The sequence below is a fragment of the Miniopterus natalensis genome, chromosome 5, assembly GCF_054644295.1.
Source record: "Miniopterus natalensis isolate mMinNat1 chromosome 5, mMinNat1.hap1, whole genome shotgun sequence".
NCBI lineage: Eukaryota > Metazoa > Chordata > Mammalia > Chiroptera > Miniopteridae > Miniopterus > Miniopterus natalensis.
Window position 1 is genome coordinate 52,470,085 of NC_142085.1, and position 19,429 is coordinate 52,489,513.

General features: G+C 35.3%; 1 protein-coding gene across 1 annotated transcript in view; it reads left to right on the forward strand.

The window, feature by feature from the left end:
• GRIK2 (glutamate ionotropic receptor kainate type subunit 2) overlaps positions 1-19,429 on the forward strand; it is a 485,925-nt gene that overhangs the window by 309,026 nt on the left and 157,470 nt on the right. Inside the window, exon 10 of the mRNA XM_016220206.2 lies at positions 4,858-4,971. Coding sequence (XP_016075692.1) covers positions 4,858-4,971 — 114 coding nt within the window. The remainder of the gene's footprint in view (positions 1-4,857; positions 4,972-19,429) is intronic.

Sequence of the window (19,429 nt, forward strand, 5' to 3'; positions counted from 1 at the left end):
AGAGAAAACATAGTTACCAAACAAAATTATCTGAAGAATTTAAACATTCCTGAAAAATATAAAAAATAAACCATGAAACATTTATATAAAAGTCTTATGAAATATTAGTATTAAATATGTAAAATACAGCCTAGGAAAAGTGCAAATAAACTGCAGAGATATGCATCATGATACTCCCAAAAGTGAAATATGATATTGAGATAGAGCTTAAACAAAACATGGAAAAGAAAACATAAGTATAAAAGAATAGACACATAGTATATATTCAGTATTTGCCAAAGGAATGAATGAATGAATAAATATGTTTGGGAAGTTAACAACCTAAAAAAACCCTAATGTTTTCTTTATGTAGAATTCACTCACTCATTCCAGTCACTCATTCATTCAATTAATATTCATTGGATATTTATTATATTCCTTCAAGGCACTTATAGTCTAACATAAGAGGATAAGAAAAATATAATGAATTATTTTAATTCAAAGCAAAACAGGAGTGGGATTTCTGGGTTGAAAAAACATTTATTTATTCATTCAACAAATGTATTCAGATCCTTCACATTATAAAGCCCTTTGCCCTAGCCGGTTTGCTCAGTGGTTAGAGCTTAAGACCTGCGGACTGAAGGGTCCCAGGTTCGAATTCAAACAAGGCCACATACCTCAGTTGCAGGCTCAGTCCCAGGCCCCAGTTGGGGCATGTATGGGAGGCAACCAACTGATGTGTCTCTCACATGGATGTTTCTGTCTCTCTGAAAAGCAATGGAAAAAATATCCTCAGGTGAGGATTAAAAAAAAAAAAAAAGCCCCTAGTGTGTCCTACATTCATAGGCCTTGGGATTAAAGGAGAAGGCAGTCTCTACCCTCAAGGGATTTAAGTTTTAACTAGAAAGAGGTTAAGAAAAGGATTACAGTTAAAACGTAATATGAAACTTTTGTGTTGAAGTCATACAGAAATTGTTCTGTCCATTGCTACACAAAAGGGACTGCTTTTCCCAAATTTCCAAACAGTGATCAGGACACATGTGGAAGGGTAGTGAAATGGGGAAAAATATTACATATAAAGATTATGACATTTATTGAAGACATGACAGCATGAATAATTCAGGAGAATTGTAACTGCAATAAAATGCACCTTCAGAAAATGGAAAAATGTATTATATTTCTGGAAAATATAATAAAAGAAGAAAAATCTCTCCCCCCTTTCTCTTTCTCTCTTTCTTTCAAACTTCTAAATAGAAAATACTAGAAGCTTTCAAGAAAAATATGTACCACTAAAGGAACAAATATTAGGCTGTTTTCAGCCTCTTCAGCAACATTAAACATTAGAAAAAATGACTAAGACTTACAGAACTCTGAAAGAAGGCCATGAGACAATATGTCTTTATTGAGCCAAGTTTTCTTTGCATAGAAATGCAACAAAAATATTTTCAAATCTGCAATCAGATTGAACCATATTATATTCATATAATGTTCATTTTATGGAATCATTAAAATTATGAATGGATTAATTTTAATACCAGGTGACAATGTTCATAATAGTATACAAATAGGATATATTTAATTAATGTAATGATTATAGCCTACATATAAATACATTACATTGACTTTTTATTTACTCCTTACAGTAGCTCTATGAGGTAGATAATACTCTTTTCCCACTTCTAGGTGAGGAAATTGCAGTGCAGAGAAGTCATATGCCCAAGTCTCCTGATGGCAATGGGACTGAGGCAGCCTGAAGCCCCTGCCAGAGTCCGGGCCATTCACTGCAAGGCTGTGATGCAAATTATGCAAGGAGCACACATACACTGAAGCTTTAGCTGTGATTCACTTCGTGCATAGGTTCAAAGTTTAAAGTGGTGGTCTCTTTTATATCTTGTGTGTATGTTTTATAATTTGACAATAAACATACATTCTTTTTATGAAGAACAAATTTATTTTAATAATCATTGAGAACATAAAATAAGATAAAAATGAACAATGCCACGTTTTCTATAGTTCTTTATGGTGTTGAAGTACTTTTATATTACTTATCTAGTTAGTCCTTATAATCAGGATGCACTATAATTTATTATCCAAGCCATGACTTTTAAAGATGTACAAGAGGGTGCTATTAATATTTGCACTATTAATTTTAAATTTGAAATATCTAAGTAAACCAAGATATATACTTACTCTACTTAAAACATCTCTGTGAACTCAAGAATGCTTAGCTGTCTTTATTCCAACTTAGAACCAAAAAAAAAGCACTTAAAAGATGTTATTAAATCATGTAATAAAAAAAATTGGCTCTGAAAATAGATTAAAATAAATAAGATTATCTTGATTTAGTCCATGGTTCTTGTTATTAAAACAAGACAAAGCAAAAGACCCACTGGTCACAATTTCCTCAGTCAAAAGAAAGTTTTGAATTACAGTTCCAGGAGACTTAAGATCTAATAATCATACAAAATTTTATTTGATTTAATATTTTATGCCACTGAAATTTTTGAACCTTCATAATATGCTCTGAAACCTGAGTTTTACAAAAGGTACTATCTAGTATTTGTGAATATAAGAAATTATGGATTCATATGCTGTGAACCAGAACCCCTCCATCCAAATAGTACAAGAATAGCAACTCATGAAACTAAATATGTTTAGATGAGTGAACGTTTAGCTATTTTTTTTATATAAAAGTAGTCATGGAGGACAATAGTAAGTGAAATGGGCAATATTTTGTATTAGTGATTTAGTTAGAAAGTTGAAAAACTTATTAAGCTTATGACTGTCATTAGGCAGTAGTGGACAAAAGATGTTTGCTAGTGTTTTGGCTAATAGAATTACACATGTGAAAAATCTGGCTCTTTGGCCAATGGTGGGGGGAAAAAATCCAAAGAAATGCGTTTGCATAATAGGTATTATCTACAAACTAGGGACAGAAAAGTGGCAGTCACTGCAAAATACAACCTGCAGATGTCTTGTTTAGCCAACAGTGTTTTTAATGATTTTGAATTTGAAACACTTTAAGCAGGTCAGCAGGCATTCCATGTTTTATATCCCCACTGTCCTTCCTCACCCAAGTCCCCAGCAGGGCCTCCCCTAGCTCTGGTGCCGCCTTGCTGGGAAGCTGAAAAGGCACCTGCTCTGGGAACATGCTGCCCAAGGCACACAGCTCTGCGGGCGGAGCAGGGTTAGGATGTGGCCCCACTTGCTGTTCTGCCTGGAGATTCTGTGAGATTTAAAAACTGCACAACCTTCCCTGGAAATTCTTGCTACCGGCTAATGCCCTTCCACTTCAGTGTTCATGTTGCCTGTTTGCACCCTGAATGCCTTTCATTACTGACCCTGAGTGTCTTTATGACATCATGGTATTTATAGCCAGAATTAAAGACATTTAATTGACCCATAAGTACTTACTTTGGAAAGAATACTGAAGGAATATTTTTTCTCTCTCACTGTATTATTTGACTTTTTATTTCTTGAACCATACATCAGAAATATATAATTTTTAATGGTAAGAGGAAAATTAACTGGAATGAGAATATATAGCAAGAGCTATATTTTTAGACATCACTAAAAAACATTTATATTGAGTTCTTAGTAGAGTTACAGACATTCCTGAAAAAATGTACTAGGGTTTGCACTTATATACAAGTATTAGAATGACATATTTATTCTTATTATGTAGAACAGAAATTACTAATATTTCTGCTTTTGTGCTTTTCTAATTAAACATTGTAAGAGGTTGTTAGGAAAGCTACGCAAATGAAAAGGCGATCAAAAGAGTAAATATAATGATATATAAAGAAAATAAAAGGATCATAATATTTAATTTGAACAAGGTTATGCTGATGAGACCTTAGTTAGCATATTTAAGGCAACTATTACCTGCTATATCCATGTCACTATATGTGTATATACAGTGACTATTGATGACGCCCAGGCTTAAGAGGGTGGGGAAAAGTCCTACTGGAATTGTCTTTCCGTAGGCTGTGTTCAGTGGGGATAAAGTATATGCCCTAATCCAGTGATTTCATTTCAACCTTTTTCATCTCATGGCACACATAAACTAGTGACTAAAATTCTGCGACACACCAAAAAAGGTAATTTTTGCTGATCTGACCAAAGAGTAGGTATAATTTTGATTCATTCACACCGGGTGGCTAATCTAAGGGGGAAAAAGTCAGTGTCCCTGATGAAATAGTCAGGTATTACACATTTAAATATTCTTGTGGCACACCAGTTGAAAATCGCTGCCCTAATCTATCACAAAGTATTAGTTAAATTAAACATATTTAAAATAGAATACAGGTTCAACTATGGGAATGGGTTAAACAGATGAGATTATAATGTAATCCTTCTTCTGAGTATTTTCAAAGCTCCAAAGGTAATTCTAGGTATGATTTTGCCTTACGGGGGCGGTTATGCAGAATACCAATCAGTGCCTCTCTTGACCCTGCCTTTACCGATTCAGTTGTCCTGGATCCCTAGGTTTTGCTCTGTCTTTTAGCTTTGTTCATGTAATAGGGCATGTTAGCTTTACGATGGGAGGCTGAGGCAGATCCATGGCAGTGAGTTTCTAGCCAGCTATCAAGGTCTCATCAAATGTGGTTTATCTTGGTGAGTGAGCGTCTGGATGGAAAATTAAGCTCCCACGCTGACTGTTGAAGTGCAGGGGATCGTTTTGTTCTTTAATGTCACACTCCACTGGACACACTTCCCAGAGCGGTGAATCATGCTTAGCATAAGCGCCTCTGCTTGAACGGCTGCGGTTAATGCAGCAGAGGTGAAGAATAAGTGTTAGCAGTCTTAACTTTCTCGGCAGCGCTCTCTCCCGGGTGCCCGATGGGCAATTGACAAAGTACATATGGTCTTTTATAGATTGGAACTTGGGATCCAGCCAGTGGCCTGAATATGACAGAAAGTCAAAAGGGAAAGCCAGCCAACATCACAGATTCCTTATCGAACCGTTCTTTGATTGTCACCACCATTTTGGTATGTATTTGTTTTTCTATACTTTTTAGATTAAAAAAATGTAGATAAACGTGGAAGTAGATAGAAAAGAACATGGTGATTGGAATGGACAGAATGTAATGTATTTTACAGTTATTTTGCAATTGCTGTATAACAGGTGAGTCGATGTAAATTACATTGATGTTTGGGCTGATTAGGTTGATTAATAATATAGCTTCAAGTATTACAAGAAATCTTTACATTTCCACAAAATCAGTTACTACTGAAGAATTATCAATGTTAAGATTTAAAAATATATGGACTTAAGATTTAAATTTTTTTTAAGCTTTAAAATGTATTAGCTGTATAAGTAATAGTTCTGTGAGAAACTGCATCTGAGCTTTGCTTCTGGTTTCATTTCCTGCAAATATATTTCAGAGGACATGCCATTTATTTTTAGGATTTTTCTCTAATAATTTTAACCTTGCTTTCAATTTAATTGTTTTTATCATGAAGAATCACTTTTACTTTGCCAATCTCCCTAATGAAATCAAATGACAAGTGTTTTTTAAGCCAGAAATATTTTTTAGCACCAACAGAATTCAATTAACACTCATAAGCTAAATATTTTTGCCCTCTTGAAATGATATATTTGTATTAGATTACACAGTAATGTTCACTTATACCTAGTATGCCATTTGCAAATGAGAAATTTAATTTTAAGATAAGCAATTGATATTAGTGTCCATAACAAACCACCGCATATTTTAGTATTTATATAATTTCTGAATTTGATTTATAGTGGGTAATCAAGGCAGGAGGGATTTATACTCTTGCCCTTTTAGTAACAGCAAGGGGTGTCAGATCCTTAGGCATGCCATAGTAAAATAGTTTGGGTTAAAGACTCTTGATAATGAAGCAAAGTTGCTAATCATGAAATGACAGCGATGGAAGCGTATGAGGTCTTTTAAATCACATTCTTTCTAAGAACCTTAGTGAATACTTGCTTACTGTGTCTCATATCCAAACTTCCTACAGTTTAACTTAATTTTATATCTCCCTCTCTTTTCAAAAATAACCCTCATACCCACCAATCCACCAGCCCTGTTTTCAGTTGGAATGTTCTTACAAGATGATAGCACATCTTTTTCTGCCAGTATGTCCTGGATCTCACTACCTCCTACCAGAACTATTGCAGTAGCCATGGAGCCCTTCTGCCAGCAGCCTCCCCTTCCCAGTGCACCCCACTCTCCACCTTGAAGATAACTTCTGTCATTTTCCTTCTTTCTTGCTTACACATCTTTAGTGTATTCATATTAACCCTTAAAAAGGCCCCAACATTCTGACCCTGGTGTTGAAAGCCTGTGGCATTCCTGTCCATCGATCCAGCCTCATTCCCCACTCAGGATCCCTGTGTTTTAACTGAGCTGGGAGAACCGGTTAGCCTCCCACCGTGATTGTGTTCGTTTCCTTCCCTTCCTCTGTAGTATGTTCCTCCCCATTTCTGAGATACTACAGTGCTTATCAGCACTTTATATTATTTAGAATTAGTATTACGCTATTTTTAAGTTATTTCGTGTCCTTACTGTTTTTTTCTAGACATCACTGAACATTCCTTATAGGAAGAGGGTATGGCTATCTGTCCTGTTTTTACACCCTATGTGCCCTACAATGCTTGTAAAGAGTTCTGTGCATGGGACATCTGTGGTCTTCAGCAATCAGCCCCACACTCTTTTCTCTTCAATCCAGTCACACTTCCATGTACATCACTTATTTTATGGCTGAAATAGTTGCACACGTTTCCCTGTGAAAATCCTCTTCATCCTTCCAGACCAATTGCAAATGACTCACATGCCATGAAACTGTCTGATCTCTCCATTAACCTGTGTGTGTATTTGGGGGTCATGAGATACGTATATTTTATGTATCATAAAACTCTATCATGGCACTTACCGTGCTCTTTTTAATTTTATTTTAGAAAATATCTGTCTCCATCTGACATGTACAAGGCCACTGATCACATTTTACACTTTTTAAATCTAACAATGTCAGAGAAAAATGCCTTGGACACAGTCAGCACTCAATAAATACTGGTCCAGTTAAATTAAATAAATAGTATTTAATTAAATGGAAAATTAGAGGAAATGAGCAACTTCCAGATGATTATATTTAAATATTTTTCAAGTGTTCAGGTTATTCCAAACTTCTTGTCCAAACAAAGCAGGTGACTAAGAGTATACATATAATTTCTCAATCTAGAAAATAGAGTAGTGGGTTTCAACCAATCTGTGTAGCCAACTCGAGCAACTGATCCTTTAAGATGAAAGTTCTAGTGACCCACCATGGGAGAGTCTCACAACTATCATTTATGACCAAATTAGCATCTTGTGTGAGAATTACTCACCTAACACAACGCTTCTTTTTAAAAATATTTTTTATTGATTTCAAGGAGAGGCAGGGAGAGAGAGAGAGAAACATCGATGAGAGAGAAACATTGATTAGATGCCTCCTGCACCTCAGGATCAAACCTGAAACCTGGGCATGTGCCCTGACAGGGAATCGAACAGGTGACCTCCTGGTCCATGGGATGACTCTCAACCAACTGAACCACACTGGCCTGGTTAAAGCAATGCTTCTTATCCATAAAACTCACATATGCTAAAGCACTGTGATGCTGTTATGGGTGTGTCCCCAAACATCTAGATGTACCCATCTTCAAAGGCAGGATTAAGGTTATTCTTGCTTGAATGTCTTGGGCCTCTCATTTCACTACTCTCTTAATTTGACACTCGGTTTTCTTTCAGCCTCTTCAAACCTTAATCTCCAATTTTTATAGGCAGTCAAAATAGTATTAGGATTTATCTCACCACCTTCAACAGCAACCTGTACCCAGTAGTGTCTAAGTGTGGTATATAGTCATAGCATGGAATGAACTCATTTTAGAAAGCCCTAAATAACTTTTTCAATATTTACATTTTTTAGTTTTGAATTAAGATTTATGATGTCATACAGTTTGGAAATGTTTGTCACTTCACATGCAGGTCTAGACCTAAAGCTCATGTCTACTCATCCTTTCTAATATTCCTCATATCGCAACTCTGGTTTTCAAATTTTAAGCTAATTGTTGTTAAGATTCCTTGCTTGTTGTATTTATTGTTATTAATGGAACTAATAATATCAACCTTAGAATCACGTTTTTATTTATGATGATTTCATTTATCTCGTAGAGGTTATTAAATCTTAATTGCCCAAATAACAACCAAAATACTAAATCTGAGTGAGATATAGACAGCTTTTGAGGAATGGTGTGTGCTGGGTTTCAGTTTAAAATCTTAACCTGTGGTCCTTGCTGCTATGGATCCACTAGCTCTATAGAGGCAGTCTCAGGAGGAATATTTATTTAAGTTCATACAGGGAATGCCTATGTTCCCTCTTGGTTTTCAATAGATTTTTCAGGCCTTTCTAGATATGTTGAGTGCTTCCCACTTTGCTGCTTCTGTATAATAATTGCTTTTTGTCCATCAGAAGATTATTAGCACTTAAATGCCACTATACATATTCTTTTTCGTGAGGACTTGTAGCACTTTATTGTGCAAATTATTATGCATTTGGTTACTTTTTCAGAAAAATCACTTACTCTTAAGGAGGTTTCTTTTCTTCCCAGTTACTCAATGAATTTAACAAGTGTGCTTACGTCTGTAACTTATCCGTGTTTTCTCACTTTCGTAGCACTTCCCGGTGGATTGTGTATTTCAGTAGTGAGTTTACTTGCTTAGGCTTGTAAAGCTTATTGTCCGCAGCCCACAGATACAGAGGCTTAACTGGGAGCAAACTCCCAAGGACAATGGAAAGAATCACAGGACAAAAGTCAGAAGCAACCGAAATCATCCCCTAAATAGTTCTGCAGCTTCTTCCACAATACCAACAAAAGCAGGTTTCTGGGGCTTCCAATCTGCCACCGCAACACATTTTCCCTCCGATTCTTCTCTTTCCATTGTTACAAAAGGCCCGTGAAGCAGAGTTCTTCTTAGAGAGCTGTTAGCATTCGGGTTGGAAACCTGGACACTGCAGCTTCACAAAGAAAACGATTTTCATTCTTAGCAACCCCTAGAACCTTTCTAAGTAGTTGTGTGTGTAAGTACTACTTAAATGTCAACATGCGAGATGCGAGTGTCTCATTCAAACTTAGCCTCCTCATACCCCATTCCTGCAGCCAGCTTGTCCAAAGGTCACCAAACCTTTTCTCACCACATTTTTTCTTCTATTTCTGGGATTGTGCTGGCACTACATGTTCCACTTTTGTTCTTGTTCTAATAACTCAATGTGTTTTATTTCTAATAACATATTTCCTTAGACCTCAGATAAGTTAGGTAACCATAAAACTGTTGGTGGTAACACATTGAGAGAAAAAAGGCTGTGTGTTTTAATATGAAATTAGGCATACTTTTTTTTTAAAATCTTAGAGTCTCAATCTTTAAAGGCTTTATAAGTGACCAGAACCTTATTTTTTTACCACATAATTACAAACACACACACACACACACACACACACACACACACACACACACCCCTGCTTCCTTCATACTTCTTTATTAAATCTAATTACAAAATGAAACCATAATAAAGATTCCTCAGTGTTTTCATTTTGTTACAAGCAATATATTAAATTTGGTATAGAAGAATGGATAGAGAAATCTGAATTTCTGGTTCAGCTTAACCACTGCAAACTACATGGAAATAAATAATTCTGTTTACCTGTCTCGTTTTCAAAGATGTTATCAGAATAGTACCATGTAAAATGATACACTCTAAATTTCTGCTATGATGAGATTCAGATGTAAATTTGAAATTACTTACAGACATTTATCCACTCGAATGCCCAGTATCAAATTCAACCTGCCTCAGACCTCCTTCAGTTCAGGCCTTACCACATCTATGTCAAATATATTTGAAACTGTTTCCTGTATTTTCAAACTCTGTTTATGGTTCCAGCACTTTTCTATTCACTCAAGCCAGAGGCTTGTTTTCTTAGACACTTCAGTCTCTTTATATCTAAATCCAAGTAGCAAAAAGGAAAAAAGGATGGGCTATTCTAAGATAATTTAACAGAGTGAGTCAAGGAACATGTTGAACAAGTGAGATAGGTTTATTCAAGGGTACTACTGAGTGGGGAATTATAGGGCCTGATTTGAAGGACACTGTGCCTGTTGAAAAGAGGAAAGCAATGGCAACATTGAAAAGTCAGCTATGAGATTCCTTGGAGATGGGGTAGATGTGGGGCAAAAACAACTGAGAAATGTGAACGAAGGCTTCCAGGTTAGAAGCCTAAGAGACAAGGGTGTTACATCGCCCCAGAACGTGACAGGCTGTTGGGAAGGGAGGTAACAAGCCCTGTGAGTCATGTTTACATGGGGGTGTTGGCAGTAACTGTCATACAGTCAGCCCTTGAGCGTTCGTGGAAGGGGGTAATGCATTCAAGTCAGCAATGAAATGCAGTTTGGAGCTTAGCGAATATGTGCGATGTCCTTTCCCACCTAACCCTTTACTGGAAGAGTGGTGAAATGGCACATTTGATTGATCTGAGCTTCGGTTTTCTTCCCCTCTTTACTCTTTCACTTGTGAATTAAGCTAACAAAATATTTAATGGGCACAATACAAATACCAGCAGCAAGACCGTAACAGTCAAGACCTCCAAGCTGAGTTGATAATTCAGTCAAGTGGAAAGTTTAATAGTATGTCAGTTTTTACTAAAATATGAATATTTTTTAATTTTTAAAAAATATCTTTTATTGTTGAAAGTACTACAGGTCTTCCCTTTTTACCCTATTGACCCCCTCCTCCCTGCACCTGCCCCCCCCTCTGCCCAGGCCTTCACCTCACTATTGTCTGTGATTCTTTTTTTCACACAAAAATGAATGATAATCACTAAGCCAGATCTTCCTTTAAACTCGTATTCCTCTGACTCAGTATCTTTCCTGAAATGTTGGTGAACAGAAAAACTGGCAAAACTTTAGCCCTTTTTTTGAAAGTGAATTTCAACATATTACACAAGATTCACTACAATATCAGGTTTTTAAATATTGCATTTTAGGGAGAAAGCAGATTTTCTCACTTTCCCAAATCGCAGCTGATTTTCTATAAATATGTAGTAAAAACAAAAACTCTTCTTAGGGTGATAATTACGGGCAATAAAGACATACTTTTTGGTATGTTTTGTAAATTCTGTAAAGATATTCTTCTAAAACAAGTTAAACACAGTTTGCTGCAAGTAAGAATGTGGTGATTGTGCCTGAAGTAGTGTGTGTAAGTGAAGGATTTGCTTGTATGTGTGTGGATCAGTCATTAAAAAGAATGACTTTGCTTTGTGGGCTTGCAATATTAAATAAACAAAATGGAGAAAAAAAGAAACTTTGTAGATTGCCTCCAAGTGCACTTGAAACATTTTAATGTAGAAGATAAACAGTAAATATGGCTTATTGAAAAGTTCAGTTGAAACATTGCTCTCCAGGTCTGCAACACGATTTTGTTGTTGCTGTAAAACACAAGCCCCAGATTATGATAATTATTAATTTTCTACCCAGAAAGTTTAAGTGAAAGTACCATTTTAATAATGTCTTGATAGAGAGCAGGCAGATAGCTCTGGTGGGGGTGGGGAAGATAGCAATTGAGCAAAAAAGAAAAAAAGGGAAGGAAGAGCTCATGGACATGGTCAACAGCGTGGTGGTTGCCGGAGGGGGATGGGTGGAGGGTGAGATGAAGGTATAAGGGGAATAAAAGGTGATGGAAATAGAAAATAACATAAAATAAAATAAAATAATAAAAATTAATAAAATAAAATAAAAATAAATAAAATAGTAAAACTTAAAAATGAAACAAAATAAAAAGGGGAAAACTAACAATGTCTTGAGATATCAAAATGGGGTTTGTTCAGGCACGTGAGCAATGTATGAGTTCATAGAGACCCTCTCACTAATAGCTTTTGATTCTACCTAAGCAATCATCCTTACTATGGCTTTTTCGTGAAGACATTAAGTTGTCCTGATGGTAGCTGCTAGGGTTTTCACTTTCTTCCTGGTATTCTCACTCCAGTGTGATAACCTGTAGTGCACCATAGGCTTCTGACATGAACACTAATTAGGAATGGCAGAGCTCAGAGTTTCAGAGCCGGTGAGTAGAAGGAAGCCCAAGGACCAGGACTCAGACAATGGCAAGACCTCTACAGCAGTAAAAGCACAGCGTTTGGACGGGTAGATGCTGAGAAAAGAAATGAACAAGGCTGTCCTGTCAATGGAGTAATAACAATCAGCTGTGTTATTATTATTTGTGCTTATATGTTGCTTACTGTTCTTGTTGGTCATTTCTAGTGACTGTGACTTGGAAAGATTTTTTTGACCTGTCCAGTTAAGTTTCTGTGTATTTTCCAGCAGCATTTAGGGTAGTAGGAATCATTAAAATGTAATGAAATGTTAGTAGTTAATATTACTGTGAACTAATTCCCTTAAATGATTCCTTTTCATTTTTAAGATCAAAGTTTACTACATACATTTATGAAGCTTCCTTAATTTAGCTAAGGGAAAAAAAGACTATTTTAGAATGACTAAAATATAGTTTAGACAAGTGATGGTACTTGTTAAAAGAAGCAAAGTTACAAGATTGAAATATTCTAGAGGCCTATAAAAAGGTATAAGGCCAAATGTTCAGTAATATTTACAAACGTTAATGATACTGTATTCTTGTTAAATTTCATCAGGTTTAAAAATACCATTTTAGCCTGGCCGGGTGTGGCTTAGTGGTTAAGCTTCGACCTGGAATCCAGGCGATCGGGGTTCGATTCCCGGTCAGGACACATGCCCGGTTGCGGGCTTGATCAATGACTTTCTCATCATTGATGTTTCTGTCTCTCTCTCTCCCTCTCCTTTCCTCTCTCTGAAATCAATAAAGATATATTTAAAAAAATAAATAAATACCATTTTAAATTAATGCAATTAAATACCTTATAAATGAATCACTTATGTATAATGTAATAATGTTTGCTTCTGAAATTATTTTGAAAGAATTTACAAACATGATCTACTAAATTACACTTAAATATATTTTTTCATAGTATTGATAAATACAGATTTTTTTCTTTTTAAATTATCTTTCAGTAATGATTCACATTTTTTGTACTCATTAACCAAAAGTTTGCTGATTATGAATAAAGCTCCAAAAGTCTCTATTATTTCCTTACCATCATAATAAATGTTTCCATGAAATTTTTGTAAGTAATCAAAAATAATATTTGTATTTGAAGCAATTCAGGATAAATGTAAGAACAACCAACCATTTTCAGAAGAAAAAAAATGGAAACTGTTAAAAAGTGAAGACATGAGAATACTGGTTTTTCATTCTGTTTGGAGGTTTTGGCCATGGCTTGGCTCCTCACTTGGCAGATGGCCTTGCGCCCTATGCCAACTGTCAAGCAGGAGATCAGGGAGGGACAGTTACTGTATAAAAGCTACTTATGATGTTCCCTAGTCAGATCCAAAGAAAAACAGAAGCTGAAGGAACAAAACATAAAATTTCCCTTCATTAACGGCCTGGTTTTCTGTCTAAACTTACATTCTGTTTGCATCCTTAATCTGTTTCAGCACTGGAGCTCTATTTTATTAATTCTTGTACTGGTTTATATTTCAAATAATTAGAATTATCTGAAAACCTGTAATCAAAGTACTCACTAGATGTGTATAATGGGAGCTATTCTCATTAAAACTGTAAAAGATATACTTCCTCTTAAATTTCCAATAAAATGTGCAGTGACGATTTAGGGGAAAAACACACACAAAAACAATGAAAACAGTAATGTTATAAGCTAAAGTTAGGAGGAGACCACATACCATATTTCAGTAGCATATTCACCAAAGAGTGCTTATGGGAACTCTGTGCTGATTATCTTCTAAAAGAACATTTTAAGCCCTAATTATGAATTCAAACAATGTGATTTTATATCGTCAAAACAAGAAAAGACTTTGTTTTTGAATATTTCCCTTATCTTAAGTTACTTCATGAAAATATTTCTATATTTAAGAGGTCTATAATTAATTGTCATTGGCAAACATGACTGCAAAAATGATTGTTGTAAGAAAGCAGAATTGGAATAATACAAGATGAATTTAATAGTGAGCACATTGCATTTAATTTTTATGGTATATTTATTTGGTTGGCAGTTAGACATACAATTCTTTTTTTCTTTTTAAATATATCTTTATTGATTTCAGAGAGAGGAAAGGAGAGGGAGAGAGAGAGATAGAAACATCAATGATGAGAGAGTCATTGATCGAGCCTGCAACCTGGACATGTGCCCTGACCGGGATTCGAACCCCAATCGCCTAGATCCTAGGCTGACACTCAACCGCTGAGGCACGCCCGGCCGGGCGACATACAATTCTATAGCTGAAGAGAATGGTTCTTACTGGAGATGGTATCTGGAGTTATCAAAATAGATGGTGGTTGGCATTATGAATATTAGTGATATTGTTCCTTAGAGAGTATGTATGTTTTTAGTGAATCTATACCAGAGCACATTTCTTTCATTTTTTTGAAACTTCTGTTGATGATATTATAAATCTACTGTATTCTTTATGGTTTGACAAACAATTTTAAATTAAGGCTTCTCAAGAAGATAAAGAAATTTGGGATTATACACACACATACACACACACATATATGTGTGTGTGTGTATATGTGTGTATATATGTATATATGTATATATACCGTCCTCAGGCTCAAGAGTCCCTTATCCATATTGAGAAGTATGAATGACAATTATGAGACTTTCAAGTCCAATAAGTCCTGAATTATGTCAGGTACTTCTAACCTAACTTCACTTTCTGATCAGTATCTGATTCCCAAGTCCTGATCTCTGTACTTTAAATCAAAACTTGATCATTTGACATTGATTTCTAATTGCTTCTCTTTATTTGAGATTTAACTGGTACTATTAATGACAGACTATATATCTTGACTCCAATTAACCCCAACACAGTGACTCAGAATGAAAAGTACAAACTGCTTCCCCTGGCAGAAAACACGTCCATATTTTGCTTTACTGCCATCACTAAAGTGAGTGCTTTTTCCCTAGAAATTCAGGATAATAGATGAGTCCCCAAGTCCTCATCCATTTATAGGTCAATGTATTTTATTAATTGTATCACTCCTAAGGCACGTATGCCATTAATTTATGTCATTAATTAGATAACCAAATAAGAATGATTATTATTAACTTGAATCTTATATATTTTCTGTTCTGAGATCTCTTAGCTTTAGTTCCATGTAGTAATTGGGTAAAAAGAAAAAAAGGTAACTTGTGAATTTGTTTTCATCACCTTATTTGAGTAAACTCACGTTGGACAAACAGCTTTGTGTTCTTAAAAGAAATCTAAATTTATATTTCTTACTTTGAACTTTTATATTTGAAATTGTTGGCATGTACAATACTCTGACCTTAGAAACGCAACACTGCTTTCATAGTATAGCATGCACTCTCTATGCCCTGTAGCAGTAGCATTCCCTGTTTATTCATTGGTTACATCTGAATTTCAGTGTGCTCCACAGTTCTGATAAGTGTGTGGTACAGATATGTCCTACAACTAGTCTGTGCTTAAATGGACTTTGGAAAATACAGGGTTAAGCCAGATTCATTGGGGTTATTTTTATCACTGAGTCTTCAGTAAGTTCATATATATTGTGGATACCGCAATGGGATACAGTTATATAGAATTTCCAAATATTTTTAATTGCATAATTTTCTTGAAAATAAAACTTGTGGGATAATTTTCTAGAAAAATTCATAAATAACAAAAGGTTAAACCATAACAACTCTGAGTCCTCATTGGTATCTGTGAAGGAATTTTCATGCATATGCAAATCCATGAACTGCCTACCCCACCAGCCATCAGTGAAGGAGCTGAGTTTTTCTATAATTAATTGACACTTGATATCTGAATTCAATACCTCACTGAAAAAAGGACTTTTCTGCAGGTTCAAGGGACAAATAGAAGTTAGAAAATCTATGTTTGTTTGAATTCTGAGTCTGCTATTTATTAGATGATTTACCTTGGGCAAGTTACCTTAGTTTATAATGAGGATAATAATGGTGAAGTACAACGTGAAGTTTGTATTAGAGGCAAACATTTAGAAAATATATAACAGAGTTCCTGGCATAGTATTTTCTGTAAGTTATCATTACTAATGTGTACAAAGTAATTTATAAATTATAAAGTAATGAATGGTGCTCATATTTACTGTTTTCCCCCAAGGTCTTTTAAACATGTTTATAAACTTCCTTCTCTTATGAACCACCATTTCTCTTCTTCAGGCCATGTGCCAGTGAAATTCAGTATACCTTTTCTCATTTCTTTCCTTTTACCTGAACAGCTCTTATTTCTCCCCATTTATCTAATGTGTTCTCATTCTACAATCCATTTTTCTGATGGTCTTTTCTCTAGGATGATTTATCTAACTACCTTGCATCAATTTTACTTTCCTTTTGCTGGCACCTAATGGTCCTCTTATCTATACGATTTATTCTTTAGACATTTACATGAAAACTTGCGTTACTAGTTTACATTTTTCTGTGCAAGTTTCCTATTTTCAACTAGATTAAAAGGTGCTTAGGAGAAACAACTCTGTCCTAAAGAAGGGCATTTTCTTTTAAATGACAGGTGTTAAATAAACATTTGTTGACTTTATTGATTACAGAGCACAGTGGCTGAAAATTAAACACACCATTCATTATTTAATAAAGAACTTTCAGCAGATACATGCTGCTAACTGCTACTGATCACTGATGGATAATCCTCATTGCACAAGGACTTTTTCTTATGAGTGTTTTACATGCATACTCAGTACCTGATCCATTTTCGCTTGTGATGAGGATAGGAAGCCAGTTAGTATTCAGCTCTTGATTCTAATCCATGTTTCTATCAGCTGATTTCTGCACTTTTTGGAAAAAACATAAGTAGAGCAAGAGGATGGATAATGCTGGGCCCTTCTTTCTAAGGCCCAGAAACCTCCAAACTCAAATTGTTGCACTAAATGATTAGAAACAGAATCCTAATGATTGAAAACTCCACTTTGCAATCATTTGACAAATAATGTCTTTCTCCTTTCGATTTGCTCTCTCTCTCCCCCAACATGCATTCAAATTTATCCAATGTCTAAATAGTAAAAAAAAGACTAACGGGAGGATACTGGGGAAAAAATTCTCAACTTCATTTCCTACATCAAAATTGGTTTCAGGTAGATGCTGAAAATTAATCTTAGGAAAGAGAGTGCCATTCTAAGCAGGATATGAATTGAAGCCCGGATAATCAACAGTGGTTGTATCTAGATAGTTGTTCAGAATTTTATAGGAAAAATGTTTTTTCCTAACTTAGATTCTTATGATATTATCTCTCCCTATCTTTCTTGCTCCACGGGCTCCTTTCCTTAAATCATACAGCTATTTATTCTTTTCAGCATCCAACTGAATAATTTTCTGTCTCCAAAATATTTCCATTTACTCAACTTCCTTGTTTAACTCAATAGCTCTCACCCCTCAGTGCATATATGACTGGCTACATAATTTCCGCTCCTAGTATAAAATGAAAATGAGGATCTCTTGTCAAAAAAATATTAAGAATTTTAAAAGGGCACCAGCAGAGTAGTAAACCTAGCACAGGGTTCTTCAGAATGTTGGGTCCTATGTAACTACATGGGTCACACACCCATGAAGCTGGCCCAACTGCACATTATAATCACCTAGAAAGTTTTTAAAAGTAATGATGCCTGAGTAATACCCTAGATAAATTAGATCATAATCTCTGGAGGTAGAGGCCAGGCATCAGAATTATTATTTTAACTGAAAATATTTTATTTAATTTAATGTACAACTGGGACTGATAACTGAGCTCAAATGCTATTTCCTTGTGACTTCGCATTGTACCTATTTACTTTCTGTCTCTCTCACTAGACTGTAATGCTCCTTAAGAATAGGTGCCATGTCTTATTAGTCTTCTCGTCTCCATGATATAATGCATGAGACACTATGGGCACCTCTAACTGGTTACTGAGTGAATGAGTGAATCTATAGATATTAATAGGACCTGCTTATTCATTTCACAGAGAATAATGGAGAAAAGAAAGTAAAGGCAGAGATTGGATGATAATTTAAAGGGGAAAAGAGAGAGCATGTGCTTAGAAGAGAATGAGGAAAGTGAAATAAGAGATTTAAGAAATTACATCTAAATATTAATTTTATTATTGAACCAGGTGCTGACCCACACAATAGCTTTCATCATTTTATGCTTAAAGGGACAATTATTTTATTTATATTATTACTCATTAAACTTTCAGTGTTGAGAAAAACCAAATATAAGGAATAGATATGGGAGAATTTTTGAACAAAATAAAGGAAAAAGAATTACTCCCTAGGTGCCTCAATCACAATTATTGGGAGAATAAATTTGTGGTTATATTACTTCTAGATGTACTGTACAGCTTGTGAATGGGACTAGAATTGTGAAGGAATGGCTATTTTTAGCAGTGGTTTATCAGATCAAAGCAGTAGAATAAGTGTTATTATCCACAAGCAATAGTAAAGTACAACTCTATTACATATACTGCATATTCTATTACATCTATGTATGACTTGTAATTAGTATTTAATACTTTTATTGGCTTTTAGAGATGAAGGGAGAGGGAGAGAGGGAGAAACAGTGATGTGAGAGCATAGCATCAGTTGGCTGCTTCCTGCACACCCCGTCTCCTGCACACCCCTTACTGGAGAGCGAGCCTGCAACCTGGGCATGTGCCTGACTGGGAATTGGACTGGCAGCCTTTTGGTGCACAGGACGACACCCAACCAACTGAGCCACACCAACCACGGCTTGAAATTATTTTGTTTATTTTTTAATCTAAATAGTAGACCATAGCAATTTGAGGACGCAAGACATATTTATTTATTCTTCATAGGTTTTGGTAAGGCCAGAGGGCTGGCCACATATTTTTGGGGTTTGATTATTTTGTTTTATTCTTTATTGAGATAAAATTCACAACACAAAGTACACCATTCTTATCATTTTAAAGTGTACATTTCAGTGGCTTTTAGTACATTCACAATGTTGAGCAGTCATTACCATTATCTTGTTCCAGATCATTTTGATCATCTAGAAACTCGGTCTCCATTAAGCATTCACTTCCTATTCCTCCCTAGGGCTAGCCATTGGCAACCACTAATTTGGTTTCTCTTTCTATGATGTGCCTACTCTACATCTTTCAAATACATAGAATTATATAATAAGTGACCTAATTAGGATTAGCTTTTACATTCCTGCAAAAAACGAAGTGGGGGTTTTGATGATTGCATTGAATTTTCAGATTGCTTTGGGGATTATGTCTATCTTAACAATGTTAAACCTTCCACTTTCCCTTTTTAATTAAATTTCTTGTGGTGATATTGGTTAATAGGATCATATAGGTT